At 37.9% G+C, this 21,268-nt stretch overlaps 1 protein-coding gene across 2 annotated transcripts in view; it reads right to left on the reverse strand.

The window, feature by feature from the left end:
* Window positions 1-21,268, reverse strand: part of LOC146005324 (uncharacterized) — a 206,400-nt gene that overhangs the window by 28,529 nt on the left and 156,603 nt on the right. The window contains exons 14-16 of one of the 2 annotated variants that reach the window (XM_083144487.1): window positions 19,202-19,312; window positions 12,562-12,657; window positions 6,672-6,782 (exon numbers count right to left, since the gene is read on the reverse strand). In XM_083144487.1, the coding sequence (XP_083000613.1) occupies window positions 6,672-6,782; window positions 12,562-12,657; window positions 19,202-19,312 (318 nt within the window). The remainder of the gene's footprint in view (window positions 1-6,671; window positions 6,783-12,561; window positions 12,658-19,201; window positions 19,313-21,268) is intronic. The other variant, XM_083144488.1, reaches the window with a different exon arrangement.

The following is a 21,268-nucleotide window of genomic DNA, read 5'->3' on the forward strand; positions in this document are numbered from 1 at the left end:
ACTTGTAACTACTATTGAGGGTGAATTTCTTCCACATGCGCATTTTCAAGGTCTGATTGAATTTCCAGAACGTTGAACTTCAGGTCGCTGTACGTTGAATAATACTCGATTTTGTGCTTACAAATGAATTGCCTAACACAGAGTTGTAGAATTCCTTGACCTTGTCGGTCTGCATATAATTTGGCAATCGACATTCCTCGAAGATGATCTTGAAAGCTTCGGTGACTCATTAGCTGGTCTTGGTTTTTGAAGGGTAGGGCCCATTCATATTTGTAGAAGGTATTGATGACTGTCAGAATGTACTTGTAGCCCCGGTTGATTTTATGTAAATTCTTTAAATTGCCGCTCCTCATTTCAACCAGGTCGGCCTGCCACAAATCATCGATGCCTTTGGTGAACACCGGTAGTCGTGGGTAATTTCGGCACGCCGGTTTGTGGGGCTTGTCCACCATAGTTTGCCTATTCATGATTTAAAAAAAAAAAGGATTATGGCCTGAATGGGATTGTCAGCTGCCGAGGCAACTGAATTTTCAATGCACAACTTGGCACCTACTTCTGTGTTAATAATTTGGGAGTCAATATTCTTGGCGTAGGCTGTCTCGATGGTATCAGGATGGGTGAAATTCGTCAATTCTGTGTTCGATATTTTAGGTTCGTCTTCGAAGTCCGTCACCGACATGGTCGGGTAGTGCAACTCATGAGGCCAGTACCAGTACTTAATCTTGATCAGTGTAAGTTTTCCCTTGATGAAAAATTGATGGTAGCATAGGGTGGAGTTAGCATGCACAATTTACCCCCCAGATTGAATGGTGAAGTATACTTTAGACCTGGGATGCTGTACAATCAATTATGACCGTCGATTTCAGGTTTTTCATGCTGTCATATTTGTGCCCACCTCACTCTCCACATTCTCCAATCTACTCTGTACAGATCCCAGGTACTCACCAATTGTCTGGACAACCTCAACATAGCCAGGCTTGATCCCTCTTTCGACATACAGTTGCCTCAATTGCTCTTTCAGGTCGCGAAGGTGGCTGCTGAAGGTGGGCCAAGGCCGATACTGACTCTCATCGATGTGGCGAATTTGTATTTTCACAATCGCGATGATCTGCTGCAGACTCTACACGAGGGTCATCTTGGAGCTCTGGGCTTTAAGATTGTGGACCTGGGTCCTAATTTCGGCGAATATGACAAGAAGATTGCTAATATTGTGATTGATATGCAGAGTAGCGACGGTGTCTTGAAGATCCGCGACTTCGGCCTGAATATTTTTGACATCCTTGGATTTGATTATTCCATTCAAGGTTCTCCTTACACCCTTCACCTCCTGGGAGGTAGGTAGGGTGGTCACGATGTCCTGCAATGAGGCGACTGCCTTCTTCACAGTATCCAATGCATAGGCATCTGCCACATTACGAATAGCCTCCTGCAGCTGGGAGATGTTACCTTGGGTGGGTGTGGATTGTTGCAGGGTTTCCAAATTAGTCTGTATGTCGTCGATCACGTGATGGAAATGGCAGTGGTCGGTAATGGTACTCAGATTCTCTAATTTAATAATCTGTTGTTGGACGCTGGCCAGAGTATTCCTAATGTCCAGCAACTTGGATTCTAGGACTTCTTGTACATTAGTCAGGTCATTCCTGATGACGGACAAGACATCCTCGATGTGGGCAATGGTACCTTGTAATTTCCGAAGATCCTCAGATGTCTCGAGTTGGAGCTGATGTTGACAACAATGTGGGCGATGACATTCAATTCATTCTAGATGATACTTATTTGGTTCTCCAATTGCTGATTGGGTACTTCCACGTCGGAGGTCTGAGTCTGTCGCAGCCTCTGAAGTTCTTTTTCAAACTTGCCTAAACACTCAGTCAGGGGGGCCTCCCCCATGGCGCAGTGGTAGCGTCATTGCCTTGTAATCAAGGGGTCCCGGGTTCGATACCCGGTGGAGGCACAAGTGGTTCGGATTCCACTTTAAACTGTAGGTCCAGTCCCGATTAGCCTTACTGCGCATAAAGTGGACTTAAAACACCAAATCAAACCAAATCAAATCAAACCAAACTCAGTCAGGGTTTGGAGATTGTCGATGGAGGCAAGATCGATGTATTTTTGCAACAGCGATTTGAGTTCAGAATCAATTTTGGTAATTGGGTCCAGGAATTGTAATTGGAGGCTGGCAATTTCCGACTGGATACTCGAAATAAGGGTCGTCTGCAGAGCCTGCAGATCACTCCCTAACTTCTTGACTCGAATATCCAACATTAATAATTCATCGCTGTTGTCTTTCTTGCGTCGGGTAATTCCAAATATATCATTCTTTATTCTCTCTTAACCGAGATGATATAGAGGGTAGACTATTCGAAGCTCGATGAAGAGGCATAGAGACATTCCCTCACCTCGATGTAGTAGATTACATTCTGTTCCATAGCAGCATGCTTGAATCAATATAGATCCTTACCTACATGCACCATCGCCATCGTCACATCGGATGGGTTGACTGCAACCTGAATCTTGCTCCCCACAGGCAGTCTGTAATGAGTGGCATTGTTGTCGAATACATATAATGTCTTCCCGTTGTCCTTGTCTGTCTCATGCCACATCCCATTCAGATGCACCACGAGTAGGCCGTGAATATTTTTGATCAAGTCCATATTGGTTGAAACCCCCTCCACTACTGACATTTTCATCGGTTGGAGAATATGCTGCTTTCTGTAACCCAATACACTCTTGGGAATAGTGGGAATCCTATTTTTCTATAGACAACAGGCGAGATCAGACACACACTACCTTGCTCTGCCTCCTACAGCTGACCCTAGATATCTGTGGGGGATGGGGGTGTGCGAGGAAGACTCTACATATCTCATCACACCGAAGGAAGACTCTACATATCTCGTCAACACCAAAGAAGACTCTACTTATCTCATCGACACCGAGAAAGACTCTACATACATAATCGATACCCATCGAAACCCAGGAAAACTCTGCATATCTCATCGACACTGAGGAAGACTCTACTTGACCCATCGACAACAAGAAATATTCTACATATCTCATCGACAATGAGGATGACTCTACATTCCACATCGACACCGAGGAAGACTCCACATGGGTCATCGAGACCGAGAAAGATTCTACATGTCTCGTCAACACCGAAGAAGACTCTACTTATCTCACTGACACCGAGGAAGACTCTACATACCTAATCGATACCCATCGAAACCCAGGAAAACTCTGCATATCTCATCGACAACGAGGAAGACTCTACTTGACCCATTGACAACGAGGAATATTCTACATGTCTCATCGACAACGAGGATCACTCTACATTCCACATCGACAACCATCGACACCGAGGAAGACTCCACATTGGTCATCGACACCGAGGAAGACTCTACATGCCTCATCAACATCGAGGATGAGTACATATCTCATCGACACTGAGGAAGACTCTACATATCTCTTCGATAGCCATCGACATCGAGAAAGAATATCTCATCGACACATATGTGTGTGTGTGTGTGTGTGTGTGTGTGTGTGTTCCATTTGCAAATATTTTACCACTATGATCCTACTTGGGTTCATCCGTCAAGTCATTTCTATCGAATGTCCGATGTCTAGGTGGACCCGTTCAGATTTGACCACCCACGAGTTCGTTCCCTCGGCGATCCTGCGGAGGTAAGAAAATAACTGTGACGGGCCCCTATATATACACAGCAAAGATCGTAGGCCACTCCCCATGACGTACTTTCCTCCCAATCAGAACTAGAAACGTTGCCAGTCATGCGTTACACGTGACCGAATTTCCAGCCAATCAGAACTCACCAAGTTTTCTCATGCGTGATGAGTGACGCCTGAGCCGACAGGAAAAGTCCCGAACGTGAAAATCAAATGTGTTAGCCAAACTCACATCAGAGCTAGGAAAATGCTCGAATGCAGACAAAATTGTGAAAAATGGATAAAAAGAACCTAATGGTTTTCTAAAAATCGGTTTTTGTGATTAGAAACATGCCGAAAAAGGGCCTGATTTGGGTTTCAAGGTGTGGAAAGAGAGAGATTATAGTAATTTCAATTCAACACCTAATTTTATTAAAACATAAAAATACTGATCAAGGCAAAATTTTATAGTATATAAAATGTATACACTAAAAACGTAACGTTCCCATCCTCTAACAAGGTCTTCTTTAGACAAAACTTCACAATAGCAAAATAAATAACCTACAGGAGCAGCTAGAAAAAAATGGGTATGAAAAGGAAGATAGACTTGATGTAAACAGAAGAAGAATGAAGAAAGAAAATAAATAAACAGGAGAGGGAGAAGAGAAAGAAAACTGAGGTAGATGGGTATAAGGATTATGGGGAAACCCACAGAGATGATAAGCAAAGAACTTAGAAAAGCAGGCATAAAATCATACAGAAAGGGAGGCCACAGTACGCAAAGGATAGCGAAGAAGAAGAAGGAGGAAGAAAACAGAGAGGAGGAAGAGGAGGGGATTATATATGAAGTTCAGTGCAATAAATTTCATAGTGTGTACATAGGGGAAACAAAAAGAGACTGAAAGACAGGTTAAAGCATAAGGATAACGTAAGGTTAAAGAGGGAGAAAAATACTACAGGCTGGCTCAAAAAGTCACTTAACACCCTTGGTACAAGGCCACTGCAGCGTGCAACATGAAAATGGTGATGGCCAATCGTTATCAGGCCAAGGGGGAACCACATTGACGCCACAAATGATGTCCGCCATCTTGAATTCAACTTCAAAATTTTGAATGGGAAGGGGCTGATATGATATATCAAATCAGGCTAGAATTTTAATGGTGAAGGATTTTTCGATGTATCTTTAACCAGTAAAAAGTTATGACTCAATTCTTGTACCAATTTGCTCCTTTTCGAAGTGTTAGAAAAAAGCCTTAAAATTTATTTTCGAGATAAAAGTGATGTGTAGGGAGAGAATTTTACATGCCATTGCACAAAATTTTAATTGGATACATCCACGAAGAGCTGCACATTATGAATGGTTGTCGCGAACAATTTACAGTGTGACGCTTCCATTGAATTAAAAACCTTCACAGTGACAAGGCTAATGTTTATGTTCATGAGGAAGTTCATAAACAGAATATTCGACCCTTGTCATCTGATAACTAACTTTGGACAGAAATTGCTTCACAACATTCCCATAGTGTTCTAGTATTTCTCCCTATTGAAAAAAAACTCTGTAAAAAGTACCTTCTTCCATATGCAAGGATGAAAAAACATGTTTAGTTAACAAATCCAAGTAGCCCTAAGCATTTAAGGTTCCGTTGATGGAAAGTTGACTAACCAATCGTGTTCCACACAACACGCCACACCATTAACTTACCAGCACTAACCATTCAGCTTTGATCTGTCGAAAATGGGTTGTCAGATAAAAAGCATCGAATATTCTGTTTATGAACTTCCTTATGAATATAAACATTAGCCTTGTCACTGTGAAGGACTTTTCATTTAATGGAAGTGTCACACTGTAATTGTTCGCGACAACCATTCATAATGCACAGCTCTTCATGGATGTATCCGATTAAAATCTTGTGCAATGGCATGCGAGCTTCTCTCCCTAGACATCACTTTGATCTCGATGTGTTACCAATGCGCTAAACAAATTTGAAGGCATTTTTCTAACACCTCGAAAAGGAGCAAATTGGTACAAGAATTCAGTCATAACGTTTTACTGGTTAAAGATACGTCGAAAAAACCTTCACCATTGCATTTCTCGTAAAATTGTAGCCTGATTTGATATTTCATATCACCCTCTTCCCATTCAAAATTCTGAATTTGAATTCAAGATGGCGGACATCAAGATGGCCACCGACCATGTGGGTGATGTCAATGTGGTTCCCCCTTGGCCAGGCAACGATTGGTCATCACCATTTCCCTATTGCGCGCTGCAATGGCCTTGTACTGGGGGCGTTAAGTGACTTTTTGAGCCACCCTGTATATACAAGCACAATTACCTGTCAGGAAATTCCATACTCAGGAATTCCTGACAGTAAATGTTCTAAGATAAGGGCTGGTGTCTTCATGTTGTTGTGTGTATGGACCCTGTATGGAGGTATATATAAGATGATGATTTGTATCTTAAATAAATTTATTGTGATGTTTCGTCTGAAGGAGACACTGCTAAAGGGTGGAAAAGTTACGTTTTTAGTTTATATTTTTTTAATACTATAAAATTTTTTCTTGGTCAATATTTTAATGTTTTACGAATTTTATACTCATTTTCCCCAAAGGACATCTCTTAGAAAAGAACAAAGTGTGCTGTGCTTTAACTAAAATAACCTAACTACATACTCTACATAAAACAACTTAAAATACAAAACCACTACAAAAACGTCTATTCCCTGGTATTTGTTCCATTCCAAGGATGGAACTCAAAATAACTCAATGTGCGTCGACCTCAGCTAATCAGTGGAAAGTGAAGTTCCTACGTGAGCTTCACCTACCTTTGGCTTCCGGTATTTCCTAGCCATGCCTCTTTCTCCTAATCAAAGCCATCTGGTGGCAAACCAACTAAACATTTCTCTTTTTACACTCAAAGACCTTGCACATGTTTATTAAAGTTGTGGCCAAAATATTTTACACATTTCATTATAGCTAAGAAAAAATTTAAAAAATAATATTCCTTAGAATCCACTCACCAGCTCTGCATGTACATCTTGATGCAGGGAGCCTTGTGGCATTTGGTGAGCCTCTCGAAATAGCATGATGGTGTTCCAAAGCAAATAGCGAATTCCATTAACCAGAGATATCTAAACAGAAAGTAGAGCATATTTTATTGATATCCTATTTAAGGTCGGGAGACTATACTAGTAGACATGAGTACTCAAATTTACTACAGATTTTCCTTTTCATTCCTCCAACAGACTGCAACACAAATGTATGCACGTCTCAGAAAAGTAAGAATGAACTATTTAGTAGAGAAATAATTCATGAAGCTTTCCTGCCAACGAATGATAAAGAGGTTTTCCCGTGCCATTAGCCAGCTGATTTCCGTATAGGTGTCCGTGGTTCAATCAATCAACCAATTGACTTGATTCAATGAAGAGGAGAGTGGCCTTAGCTCTCGAAAGCTCAGAAGCCTATGTGATATCATCTGGCTGATGGTCCGAGAAGACCTCGTTATTCGAGATTTTGTTGTTGTTGTGAAAGGGGATGAAAATAATTATAATAATTCTGATTCAAGGTAAGTTGTGGAACCAGTTCAAACTTACCTTACCTTACCATCCGGCGCTACAGCTCCTGTCGGGCCATGGCCTCCTCCACTATGTCCCTCCATTTCTGTCTGTCCTGGCATTTCTGTTTCCATCTTGTTACTCCTATCTTGTTTAGGTCCGTGCATACTTCTTCCTTCCATCTGCTTCTAGGTCTTCCTTTCCTTTTAGTTGAATATAGCTTACTCTCTATTATTCTTCTCGGCATGGCATCTTTTGGTAGGCGATATACATGTCCTATCCAGCTGATTCTCCTGGCTTTAATGAAGCGAACTATATTTTTATGTTTTATTAGATCCTCTAGTTCGTGGTTGTATTTTATTCTCCATCCTGTTTCTTCTCTAGTTGGTCCAAATATTTTTCTTAATATTGCTCTTTCAAATACCATTAGCCTTCTTTCTGTATCTTTGGTCAACGTCCAAGTTTCGGCTCCATATGTTACTACTGGCCTGATTAATGTATTGTATATTTTCATTTTTGTTGTTCTTGTTATTATCTTACTTTTCAGCAGATTTCTATTTGCATAATATGCTCTATTTCCTGCTCTGATCCTTCCTTCTACACATCTTCCTATGTTATTTATTTCATTTATTTGATTTCCCAGGTATTTGAATTCATGTACTACCTCGAACTTCTTATAACCAGTTCAAACTAGAATATTTAAAAAATGAAGTCTACGTTATAAATTCTTGTCAGCTCAATTATTTTTACCACACAATTTTATCATGGTATGATACAATTTGAAGGGGCACGACATTGACGGGGACAAGCACCTCTGACTTGAAATCATTCTTTTAAGTCACCAAATTGAGGTTTGCGACATATTTAACTGCCATTGTAGTTAATGTCTCATCCCATAATGGTGTATTTCATATGAAATTGATTTTTCCAGGTCCAGCATAAATCGCCAGCAATTTCGGACCAATTAAATGCAATGTGAGGGTAAAATAGCTTTCATCTAACATTGCTAAAACTTGAATAAAACTCATACGGCAATATGGATGTCGAGGATGGTGGCTCTACAGCGATAATATTTTAATACGTGTTGCGCCTTCTACCTCTCCTTTGCAACGACCCCTATGCCAACAAATGTTGATTCTAGTTATGCCTCGCACGGCCTCGGTCAAAGAACTCGAACTCTTCCTTACACGACCACAGTGCTTTGGAAATTTGTGTTATTTACTCCAGCACTCCAGATAACATTGGTACATGAGTTCCACCTTTCCTCTAAGAGAAAGAGCAAAAGGTTGCTGAACCGTATATTGCAGATACTTTGGGTGCGGTCAAACACATGAATCGAACAAAAATTACGGGCTTCGTGAACCTATTGAAACTAGTTAATATTGTAACTTTTTGGAATGACATCGACTGTGTTTTGATTAGAATATTTACCAATGACGGACAATAAAAAATGTGCTATATGTTAGTGCTAACAAAATGTGCTGCAGATTCCATTGTTAATTCCAACTAACTACAAATGAAAGAGAACTGGCAGCTCCAAAGAAATGTGCTTTCAAAATAAAACACTCAAGTCTATTACACCACGTGTACAACAACAACAATAATATTGACGATACATATCTGTGTAAACCCAGATTTCAACTAAATGTTAAATACTTTCTTTAAAGAAGACACTTAAAAATTGTCATAGTTTGAATACTTGAAACTAACTTGAATACTTGTGTGGATTTCACTTGCACTGGACCAAGTGTACCACATGCTTTGCTCTATCCTGACCCCTACCTGCATGTCCACATCAGACGTTAATAGTTTCATAAATCGTCGATAATTATTTATTGCATTAGCTGTTAGCACTTTTGCAAAGAGATTTTACGAGTAAAAATAAGATAGACAATGCTTTCACCAAGAATGTAGTTTTTGCCATAAAATTTCCTACTCTGCTACACTAATATATTTTTACTATAAAGAACTATAAAACTTGCTCAAAGGTCTAGTATGCTGCATGATTTCCGCTTGTTTTTTAATTATATTGCATATCCCTTACTTAGACGTAACTCCTCCTCATCTCCTTAAGTCAAACAATGCAGCGCTTTCCGCAGTTTGGAAAGGCTTTTAATTCTGTGCTTTTGGTTCAGCACATGCTCTCCTGTGTTTCCTACAACGCTCAGGGAATTATCATGGAACGAACGTACAGTCTCTCAAAACAAAACAAAACTGTTTTCTACTGTCAGAATTTACAAAGCATTAAAATCAAGAATTCTGTGTGTGCTATCAACTTAATTGAGTTAATTCAATATGACTAATTTCTGAGACCTGGCTAAATGATTCTGTAACTGACACTCAATTACCGTTCGCCAATTATTTTAATATCTTTACAAGTGACTGCTTAAATCAACTTGGTGGTTGTGTTATGATTTGTGTAAACACGAAAAGGAGAAGTAAAGTTCGCGAGGATCTGAGTCAGGCTTGTGAAATTCATTGAGTGGAACTTAATATTCTGAAAGAAAAATATAAATTTCTTGACTTCTATTATCGGCCGGACAAAAGCTCTCCCCTAAATATCCTCGAAGCTAGCAGGGATTCTGTGTTGGTAGCTATGAAGTGTGGAAACTTCGTGTTGTGCAGCGACTTTATTCTCTTCATTGACTGGGACAATCCAAACAATGGAAGTGTAAATTGCTCAAACGACTGGTGGTTTATCGACACTTCCATACATGGCATTGGGCTGAAGCAGCATAACATGCACAAAACACGTTATTATGTTCTGGCAACACTGTGTGAACTAGAGATAACACCTCAAAAGAATTTGATATTCGCACATCATGCCTCTCTCTATGTCACTGTTCTCCTTCTCCTGGCTGAGAAGAAAAAAAAAACACCCCCCGGGAACGGACCTCGCCACCTGTGGCGGTGGCGAAATACACCATGGAATGACATCCGCCGAGTACTACTTAGTTGCTACCCCTGGTTTCTGCTGGAAAGGAACAGTTCATCCATGCCGTGGAGATGTTTTTGGAAGCTCTGCGTGCTGAAATAAACGACTTTCTTCCCACCAAAAATGTGCGCTCTGTGGGAAACTCAATATGGTTTGACAGTGAACTTGTTCTTATTTTAAAAGAAAGGTTTGGAACTTGTGGAAACAGTACCCCAATGAACAAACATACTTATAAAATGTTGTGCGATATTCGGAGGTAATCAAAATACGTATTTATTTAAAAAGAACATATTTTCGGTAGTAAATTCAAAAAAGCAGAACTCATGTGCCGATGGAAATTGTGTACAATTCTACAACCATTGTAGTAGATGAGAGAGAACAATTTCTTAGTGTGTTGTTATGAAAATTTCTCCTCGGAGACAGTTTCTGAACCTCTTCATCATGTAAAGTCTGTCAGCTCACACACACTCTATCCGATGAAAGCATCTCCTGAAGAAGTAAAATCTCTCCTCACCTCTTTGCAGTTGTGCCGGCCATTAGCTCCAGATGGAATTCTGACAATTTTCCTTCGCAAAACTCCTTGAATCACCCTCTAAGCCTCTTACTTTATAAGTGTTTTTGTAAAGGTGTGTTTCCTGACTTGTTCAAGCGTGCCAATATTTTACGGAGACAAAAATTCCACAAAATCTTATAGACTAATCTCTCATTTGTTATCTATCTCTATTGTATGCGACAAAATAATCAAAGACAGGTTTCGAAAGTTCACCTCTGCCCTTATAAATACTGCTTAGCATGGTTTCCTTCCAGGCAGCTCTTGCTTGGCCTATCTTTCAGTACAAATTTCTCATGCTACTCAATCAATTTCCAATAATTCCTAGCTAGACTTTATATATTTGGACATTTCAAAAACCTTTGATAAAATTAATCATAACTTCCTCATTCATAAATTACAAACCAGATTTAACATTCATAGGAAATTTCTATCCTTACTACAAGACTATGTGCGTACATGAAAGCTGCATGTTATCCTTCCTTGCACATCTTCCAGCTTTTTTCCTGTTTTGTCTGGAGTCCGCCTGGGAGCGTCATAGGCCAACTTTTCTCTACATGGATGATTCTTTCTATACATGGATGATCTCCCTGACAGACTGTCTTCTCTCCAAATAAATATACTTCTGTTTGCCCATGACTACAAACTCTTCGAGGAATCTCGTCATAATACGATTCTTTAATATTACAGCAAACTCTTATGGAACTACTTGTGTGGTATCGACAGTGGAAACTTGAATTGAACGCCCAAGAATACTTCTGTCTCATCATTTTCCATAAAATGGAACAAACTCAATTCTGCTTATTCTCTTGAAAACAATCCCAACAAAAAGTTTCCTCACGAAAAGACCTTGGTGTTATCATCGACGAAAAACTAAACTTCAATGAGAACATTACGCATACTACTAAAAGAGCAATGCATCTTCTCGGTTATCTGTACAGATTCACTGAAATCCAAGAACAATCATCCATCAACATATTTCACAAATCTCTTATCTCCCATCTCCCCTATTCTTGAATACTTCTCTCCTATCTGGACCATGGCTTCAAAAACTAACCTCTCTCGCATTGGTTCTGTTCTAAACGTTTTCCTCGCCATTGCTCGCAATCGTATACCTTCTCTGAGGCAACCCCATAAAACAGATATTATGTCTGTCTTGAATATACAAGTACCACACACTTGTCGCGAATAGCCAGACTTGAAATTTGTGCATAAAATCATCAACAGTAAAATAAAATCCAAATTTCTGATCAACAATTTTCATCTGCGAGACCCCACATGGCCAACCCGCAACGTAGAGCTCTTTCACAATCCCACCACAAGGCTCTCCCTTCTACAGGGGTCTCTTCTCTACTGGCTTCCTCATTCATATAATAGCCTGCCTTCAAATGTTGACATATTTTTACCAGAGCACAATTTCAGAAAATTGTTAACAATGAATGTGTAATCTTAATTTCTTTCTGTGCCACATTGTACTCTATTATTTTCTTGTTATTATTGTTGTCTTTTTTCTGCTGTTACTGCTTCAGTATAAAATGGCCATTATGTGCTCTATCTGAAACTATAAGTAAATAAATAAAATTAAATGAAAACACACCAAGAAATTAAAAATACCTCACTATTTACATTTAAAACAGACGTAATATGCGGTGGACTCATAAAATGTCAAAGTATATAAACCGGGAGGGATGAAAAGACAGAATTTGATATTTGTTATGTTTCTGTACTTCATGTCTCATAAATATATTTCATGTTTATCAAATCAATGTTTAAAGTTAAAGTTGTGACCAAAAGATTTTGCACTTTTGATTACAGATAAATTTACATTTAGAACTAATTTATTTTTAAAAAATCTATTAGAATTCACTCACATCCTCTTCATTTGCAGGTTGTGTCATTCGGTGAAGGTTTCGAAATATCATTCCGGACCTCCAGAGCAAAAGGTGGATTCTATTGGGCAGCAATATCTAAACAGAAAGGAGAGGACATTTTATTTAAATATTATTTACTGCCGAGAGACTATACTAGTATACAGGAGTATAATAGATTAGAATAGAATGATCTTTACTTGAGCAGTCGTGTTTTGGCTTCATGGGCTGTTGTTACAATGAAACCTTGATACAGATACAATAAATAAATAAAATGAAAAGATAAAGCATAATGGTCATGATCAGTGTCCGGATTTTTATGACTTGTCATCTTTCTTTCCTTATGTAGTATGCATTTGCATTTTACTTCTTTTTCTGGTCTTGTTTTGGTGTAATTGCAAAAGAAAAAGTAATGTAATTGCATTACGTTTCACTCCTTCATTTTTAACCAGGAACTGACATGTACCGCCTTGATGTCTGTAACAATGAAAACATAAATTGTATCACCATGTGATTGTAGGAACAAAGCAACATGCTGCTCGACATTACCTACTGCAATAACTTTGAATACGTTATGATTATTACAGATTTTTATACGTAACATTCACATATACTTAGAAATTTCAGTTGTAACGTTACAGAAATAAGAACTATGCCATACTAATTGTTCGGCTCTGATATAAAGAGAGAATTCTTAAGTCATTTTTAGGTCAATTTATTGATATTTTAGGTCATTTTATAGATCATTTTTCAGATGATTTTGGATCATCAAAATCCGGGCACTGATCATGATAATACATTTAAAATAATATAAAGATTATACAAAGATAAAATAATACATTGAATTAGTTAGTATGTATATTGTGAAGTAAAGTTAATGCAGTAGTGCGTTGTGTGTGTGGGGGGGGGGGGGTTAAGTATGCATTTTATAATGTGTAAGTTCAGGTGCACTTACAATAGTAATTTCTTTAGTTTTTCTTAAAAGTTTGGCCAATGGTGCAGGTAGTTTGTTCCATTCCGTAATCCCTGTAACAATGAATGACATGTTGTAGGTGGTGGTTTTATGTTTGGGAATTGTGAGAATGTGTTTCTTGCGGAAATCCTGTTCGACCTATATTCTACAAGAACAGATGTTATCGGATATGTGTTTTGGAGAGCCGCTCTTTAAGAACTATGTGCATCAAGGTGAGTGCTAAGTATTTCTGTGTTGTTGATGATTAGGCAAGAAAGTTTCTTTAAATAGGGGATACATGTTGTCTTCTTTTTAGGTTAAATATAAAATGTATACAACAATTCTGAATTTTGTGAATTTTATAATTGAGGCCCTGGGAAATATTACTGTATACTTGAGCGCAATAGTCTAATTTGGATGAGTGGTTAGCACATCGCGCTGCGATGCCAGGGGTCCCGGATTCGAACCCCACTCGGCCATGGTTGTTTGTGAATTCCATTCATCAATTTCATCATTTCATCACTAATCCCCATCTTCGAAAATTAGCCAAGAGACACAAAACGTGAAGTAAAATAAAATAAATAAATCAATAAATGAATCTGATGTGGATAGGAGGAGTGCTTGCTTAAGACGATCTTTAACATTAGTGTCCAGAGTATGCTTTAAATTGTTCAAAGCTTTAAGTTTCCCCATACAATTTTTCACAATAAATACAATTTTCTGCCTCCCAATTTAAGTGTCTATCGAACACAATCCCAAGTTCTTGCTTGAATCCACATAGCTTAGAGGTATACTGGCGAGAGTTGGAGGAGAAAACCCCTTCTTATGAAGTTTCTTAAGAGTACCCTGAGTTCCTATGATCATGAAACAAGATTATGTTGGATTTTATTGAAGGGAGTTTCTACGCGACCAATTTTTCATAGCGTCAAGTTGAATTTGAGTTTCTTTCATCACATTATCGTAGTCCTCTGTATTACACTGAATATAGATTTGAGAATCGTCAGCATGCTGATGGTAGTGGCAATATTGGTCAGCATGGTCGAAATCAGCTACGTAAATCATATATAGTAGTGGACCTAATATACTTTGTAGAGATACGTCTTTTTCAACAGCCAACTATTAAGAATATGAAAGAAACCAATTTAGCGTGTTTCCAGTAATGGCAGAGTGGTACAGTTTGGCCAAGAGCAGTTCATGATTAATCTAGTCGAAAGCTCTTGAATAGTCCAACAACACTAAAAATGTAACTTTATTTTTTATCTATTCCTTTACTTAAATTGTCTACAATATCTACCAGCGCAGTGCAAGTACGATGATTTTTCTAAAACCAGATTAAAAGTGTTGTAGGAAAACTTGAATATGTGGAAGTCGTATTTGTTCATGAATTACTTTTTAAAGTATTTTATGGGTAGAATGCTCATAGATCTTAGATCCTTAATTTCTGTGGGTTCTTTTTAAGTACGGGTGTCACTTCACATTTTTTTCCACTCTTGAGGAAACCAACCTTTGGAAAGGGAAAGATTTATGTAGTTGAGGTCTTGTAAGTAAACGGTGAAGCAATATTGTAGAACACTTAGGTTTATGCCATCACAACCACAAGCCTTTAATTTCATTTTGTTTATAATTTTACGTACTTGTACGAAATTTAGTGAGTTTAAAAAATAATATGTCATTCTTGGGTTGCTGGAGATTAGTGTTAGTTTCATCATTTAGCGCTGCATTGCTATCTGAGGGTGCACTTGGGTCAACAAAGAATTTGTTTACTGCATCTGCCCAATATACGTATATCTGAGGAGAGCGTATTACTCTTTTTATTTGGTAAATGTCCCTGGCTTCTGAGGGTAGGCCATATTTTTTTTAGCATTTTTATATTCATATTTTGCGTAGAGAATTAGTTCTTCAAGCTTTCCTGGCAGCGAATGATAATAAGGTTTTCCCGATCCATCAGCCAGGTGATTTTCGTACAGTGAAATGGGTGATATTCATGTTTTGGCTAACAATATTTGGAAATGAGTAAGTGTGAGAGCCGGAAATATTCTACATCGTAAGAATTGCATCATGTCCATAAATATTTGTACACGTGTGTTCTGCAGCCCTGTTGCGTCATATGATACTTGATGAGCGTTCCTCTCATTTGAGACTAAGTGACATTTCAACACCTGCATTCAAGAAATTCCTGGGCTGGCCACAGACCTGATGTGCAATAATGACAAATCCTATGCAAGATGATGCAAGGTAATGTGACTGTCGACGAACCAAAATACATTTAAAGTATATAACCTCTAGTTCGACCACCAGTCTGTGTGAAGTCAGCGTGGAGTCACTCACTGTGCTCTCACCGCGTGTTTCCTGGAGGTGCTGACTATGTCAACATCCAGAGGACAGGCCGCTGCTGTCGACTACCAGACCGACACAAGATGGACTTCGCTGGACTTCTCTTGGTCTTACTAATTATCCACTAACTATCCTTTTATTCCATGCAGCTCCTCTCTCTAACACTTTAGGATGAATCTCCATTATATCATGCACTGCATTGTAATAAACCTTGTTGTTGTTACTTATGTGTACGATTACGTTCTTCCCTAAACAGCAGGTCAACTCATGTCTTAGTAACCTAAGTAGTAAGTTAAGTCTCTACCACTTGGGTTAATGTATTCCCTTTACCTGCACAACATCTAAGCTACGCCACCCAGCCCGTTTCAATAAGCTTCCATGATTTAACCAATCAATCAAGTTACTTTATTCAATGGAGATGAGAGTAGCATTAGCTCTCGAAAGCTCAGAATCCTATCTCATATCATTTTGCTAATGGCTCGAGCTAATCTCTTTGTCACAGAGTTAGTTGATGGTGTGAAAGGGGATAAAGTTAATTATAAGGTGTTTGATTCAAGATTGTTTATTATCTCCCGTTCGCTTCATGAATGTCAATTTGTTTTGATATTTTGTTAGTTAGCGTCACTTTTCTTTCACTTTCAGTTTCTCCTTCGTATTTCTTTGCATATAACACTTCATCTATTTCACATAATTTGACATTGTTGTTATGAGCTAAAATGGTAGCAAAATTACGGAAAATAGGTAAATACAAAGTGAAATGATTGTACACTTCTGTTCACATAAGGTAGCTCTCTCGTTTGAGTTAAAGTTTAGCTTCGGAGCCGACCGAGTCTGGCAGTAGAGCCGAAGTAAAAGAATTACCCTGCAGTGGTGCTTACCACTAAAGTTTTTCACCGTATGCAGGCAACTTTCTGACTTGTTAACTGCCGAGTGAAATAAAAGGGCTACAGGAAAGCCTTACATTGTAATTATTAATGCAATACAGTATCCAATTTTACATGCAAACAGCGGGGGAAAAATATGGAAAAACGTTCGAAAAACTAAGTATCCCATAACTAATGTAAAAAAGAAACTGGCTCATTTCCTTCCTTTAAGAAAAAGCTCGTATTTATTTGAATGCAGAAGGGAATGGATGGTGGTTCTATTATTACCCCCTTCCCCTAGCATGACATAACAACAACGTTGGCGTTCATCCAGGGGAACCGGGATTGATTTCCGTCTTGGGAATGGGTGATCCTTGCGAGTGTCCTTCATCAATTTTCTCATATCATCATTTGTCCTCATCGCCGCGATTAATTGAAAGTGAAAGAATAGTGACGCTAACTAACAAAATATCAAAACAGATTAACATTCATGAAGCAAATGAAAGAAATTAAACAATCTTGAATCAAAACCCTTATATTGAACTTCATCCCCTTTCACACAAACAGATAACTCTGTGACAAAGAGGTTTTCGGTTCAAGCCGAAATCTTTATTGATTTGGCGACTTACAGAATCGACTTCTCAATACATAACTTCGCACACATAATTATTTGTTACTTTAAAAAGGCGTATTACTTTCTCATAAAATTAGACTTCACATATACATTCTTTTCAGGTGTTCTAAAATAGAGCTGAGCTGAAATGATGCCGGTGTATCGGTATCGGCCGATACTTTTTACGGAATTTTGGTAGTTTATGGATTCCCCAAAAATGTTATGCTATAGTTCAGCGGGGTTTATTTATTATGAAAAGTATGCAAGAAACAAAGTTTCATTTTCTTTTGCACCAGTCATATGTGTAAAACTGAATTTTGTGAAAACATGTAATTCAATATTCTGACGTAATTATTGAAGATTTTGAAGCTAAAATCTTGATAACCTGATACGTATGATTATAGTAGAATACTAATACACAAATATTATTTAATATTTTAAACAACTTTGTGATTGTTAAATTTTCAAGTATCGGTATTTGTGGGAATCGGTGAAATTATAGGCATTGGTATTGGCTTGATTGATTTACTGTTGCTTTAAGTCTACTTTATGCACAGAATAGCTAATTGGGACTGGACCTTAAGTTTGAAGTGGTATCCGAACCACTATGTGCCTCCACTGGGTATCGAACCCAGAACCACTAGCACCGTAGCGCCAAAGAAATATTTCTCTGTGGTAGCGCACAGAGCCAACAACTCCGTCACGGAGGTCTGTAATGTACTGTCTGAATAATTAGAATGCTACGGATTCTAGTAGAGTACTGTTTTAAATGCTCTGAAGCTCTGATAGCACTGTAATGAGCAGTAGATGCAAACACAACAAATTAAAATAGTACTATAGGTAATGCAAAATAGGTTGGTATCAATGGTTCATTCTGCAGGTTGAAATCACAATGCGTATTTCCGTCATGTTACCACCTCTGGGGCTATACGCGAGTGAAGATCCGCGGCTTCAAACAAAGCATATCATCTTCAGTCTGGTACCCTGAGATTTGCGGTTAATAACAACGAACTACAATAGAAAAAGAACCAAAGAACCGGCAGCATCATTGAAATGTGCTTTCAAAATAAAACAGTCAAATCTACTACAAAGAATGTACGTTTTGCCACAAAAGTTCATGCTCCAGTATACACTACCATCCTCCCACTACAAAAAGCTACAATATCTGCTCCAAGAACTAGGATGCTGCAAAATTTCCTCTTGATCTCAAATTACATTCCAATTTCCAAACTTATTCATCATTCGTACTCATCAGCATACCCTTCACAATCCAGCGCTTTATGCAGTTTGCAGATGCTTTTGTTCTGTGCTTTCTAGTTTGATTGATTGATTGAGTTCGTGCTTTAAGTCCACTTTATGCACAGTAAGGCTAATCGGGACTGGACCTACAGTTTAAAGCAGGATCCGAACCACCATCGACAGGGAATCGAACCCTGGACCCGTTGAGTACCACTAGCACTGCGGGATTTTTACGGACGTAACTTGCCTCAGAACCCGTGCAATCGGCACTGCCAGGATTAATGATTTAGGGGTGATGAGGGTGTTCGGATTGAAACACTCTGAATGTAAAAAAAGCGGGAAGGAAAATATGAAAGCACTCCAGAAAATTAAAAACACCCCACTATTTATATGCAAAGGAAAAAAGAAACAGTAATATTTGGTGGACTCATAAAATGTCAAACTACATTAGCTGAGATGGATAATAAGACAGACTTCGAATTACATTATGTTTCTGTGGTTAAAGTATGATAACACTACTTATTATGTAACAATTTAGTGCTTAAAATCGAAGTTGTGAACAAAAGATTTTGCAATTTTGATTACAGCTAAATTTACGTTTAGAACTAATTAAAAATAGGAAATCCGTTAGAATTCACTCACCTCTTCTGGATGTTCAAGTTGCTGCCGTAGGGCCTCTGTCATTGTACGAGGTACTCGGAACATTATCCCAGACCTCCAAAGCAAATGGTTCACACTATGCGGGAGAGGTATCTAAACAGAAAGGAGAGGACATATTATTGAAATTCTATTTACAGTTGAGAGACTATACTAGTACACAGGAGTACTCAAATATACTGCAGATTTATTTTTATTTCCTCCAACAGGTTGCATCACAAATGTATGCATGGCACAGAAACGTAAGAATGAACTATGTAGTAGAAAATTAATTCTTGAAACTTTCCAGGCGGAGAATAATTAAGAGGTTTTCCGTTTTGGTTTCGTGTTTTCTGATATATATAATAATAATAATAATAATATATCTTTATTGAGCGGGCGAGGTTCAGCATATGCTGTTCTCCCACCTAACCCTTGTCAGAATACAGTCTACAGTTACAAAAGGTATATATATCCAATAAGAAAAAAGAAACAAAACCAAAAATAATAATAATAATAGTAAATAAGTAAGAAAGATGAAAGAAAAACGTATGGACAATTTAAAATCAAATAAGAACTGTAAAGATACAATTAATGAGTATATGTATACACATAAAACTAAATTCTAAATACAATTTTAAGTATATATATATATATATATATATAGGAACACACACATGTACACGTAAATGCATATTTGTTAATATTTGATGGTGCAAAAATAGAAATATTTGACATGAAGTAATACCAAATTCTTACATTGACATTAATACATTGTGGGATGTATTTTTATTCGTGTGTGCTTCTAGATTCAAACTGTTTACATAATAGATAGTCCTTTGCTGTGGATTTAAGAGCATGCAGTGTTGACTGGTTAGTTATTGTTATGGGTAATTTATTCCAGGTTGAAACTGCATTTACCGAGAATTATGATTTGAAGGAGGTGGTACTGTGATGACATGTAAAAAGTTTGTTATGCCCTCACGTGAAGTGTGAGTGTATTTGAGTGCCTACTTTAAGTTTTCTAAATAGATAATCTGGTTTACTTACTTTCAAAATTTTGTTTATGAAGGTGATATAGTGCAGATGCCTTCTTCTGTCCATTGTTAATATTTTCTTTGTGTTCAAATGAGGCAGGATATGTTCATATTTTCTTATGTTCAATGCAAATCGTATACAAGAATTTTGCATCACCTGAATTTTCCTTTTATATCTGACTGAGACCCCAGGACCATAAACTACATCACAGGAAACAAAGAGTGACCACAATAAGAGCTCAACGAGCTTAAGTTTAACTTTTTCTGTTAGATAATTTTGAGACCTATATAAATTTCTGAGAATGTAGAATGATTTTCTACACAGTCCATTGATGTGTTCTGTCCAAGTAAGAGAACTATCAATTACCAAACGCGGGTTTTTAGATGTTGTTTTTGCGGTATGCACGTCCCACAGATCCAGGCATGGATGTCTGTAAGGGGGCGCGGGTGTCGAATTTGTCCATCACTCCCCTGGAAATTGACAGTCTTCATATAAGGTTGCAAAATGTCAGAAAGCTTTCTACTTTTATTGATATTAGTCACTTTCCAAACAGAATAATGAAGTAAAATATGAACTAAGTCGAAAAAATAGTGCAAAATACAGAATAAAGTTTATGTTCTCATATTCTGTCACTTAAACCAAAGAACAACTAGTTTTGCAATTTTCAAAATTTCAAAACTTAGAGTTTTATGTGGTACGTCACACAACATAAACTCAATGACTAACATATATCCTAGCTGTTTAACCTCTTTTCGGAGCGAGCCTGCAACGGCACCAATTTATTTATTATTTCCTTGTTTAATTTATGTACATGTTCGTTTGACCCAATGTTATTGATTCATTTTATAACACGGGTCTGTATGGTCATAGAAGATTTCTAGTGTTATGACACAATTAGTTACAGTAATTTTCTGTTTGAGGTTGGCAACTCTGCAAACAAGCGTTTTGGTAACGATGGGAAAATATACATATTCTGGTGTGGTTATCAAGAAAGAAAGATGACAAAAGTCTAAATTTGTGCTATTTCAAAGCTTA

The sequence above is a fragment of the Lepisma saccharinum genome, chromosome 23, assembly GCF_977018435.1.
Source record: "Lepisma saccharinum chromosome 23, izLepSacc3.1, whole genome shotgun sequence".
Classification (NCBI taxonomy): Eukaryota; Metazoa; Arthropoda; class Insecta; order Zygentoma; family Lepismatidae; genus Lepisma; species Lepisma saccharinum.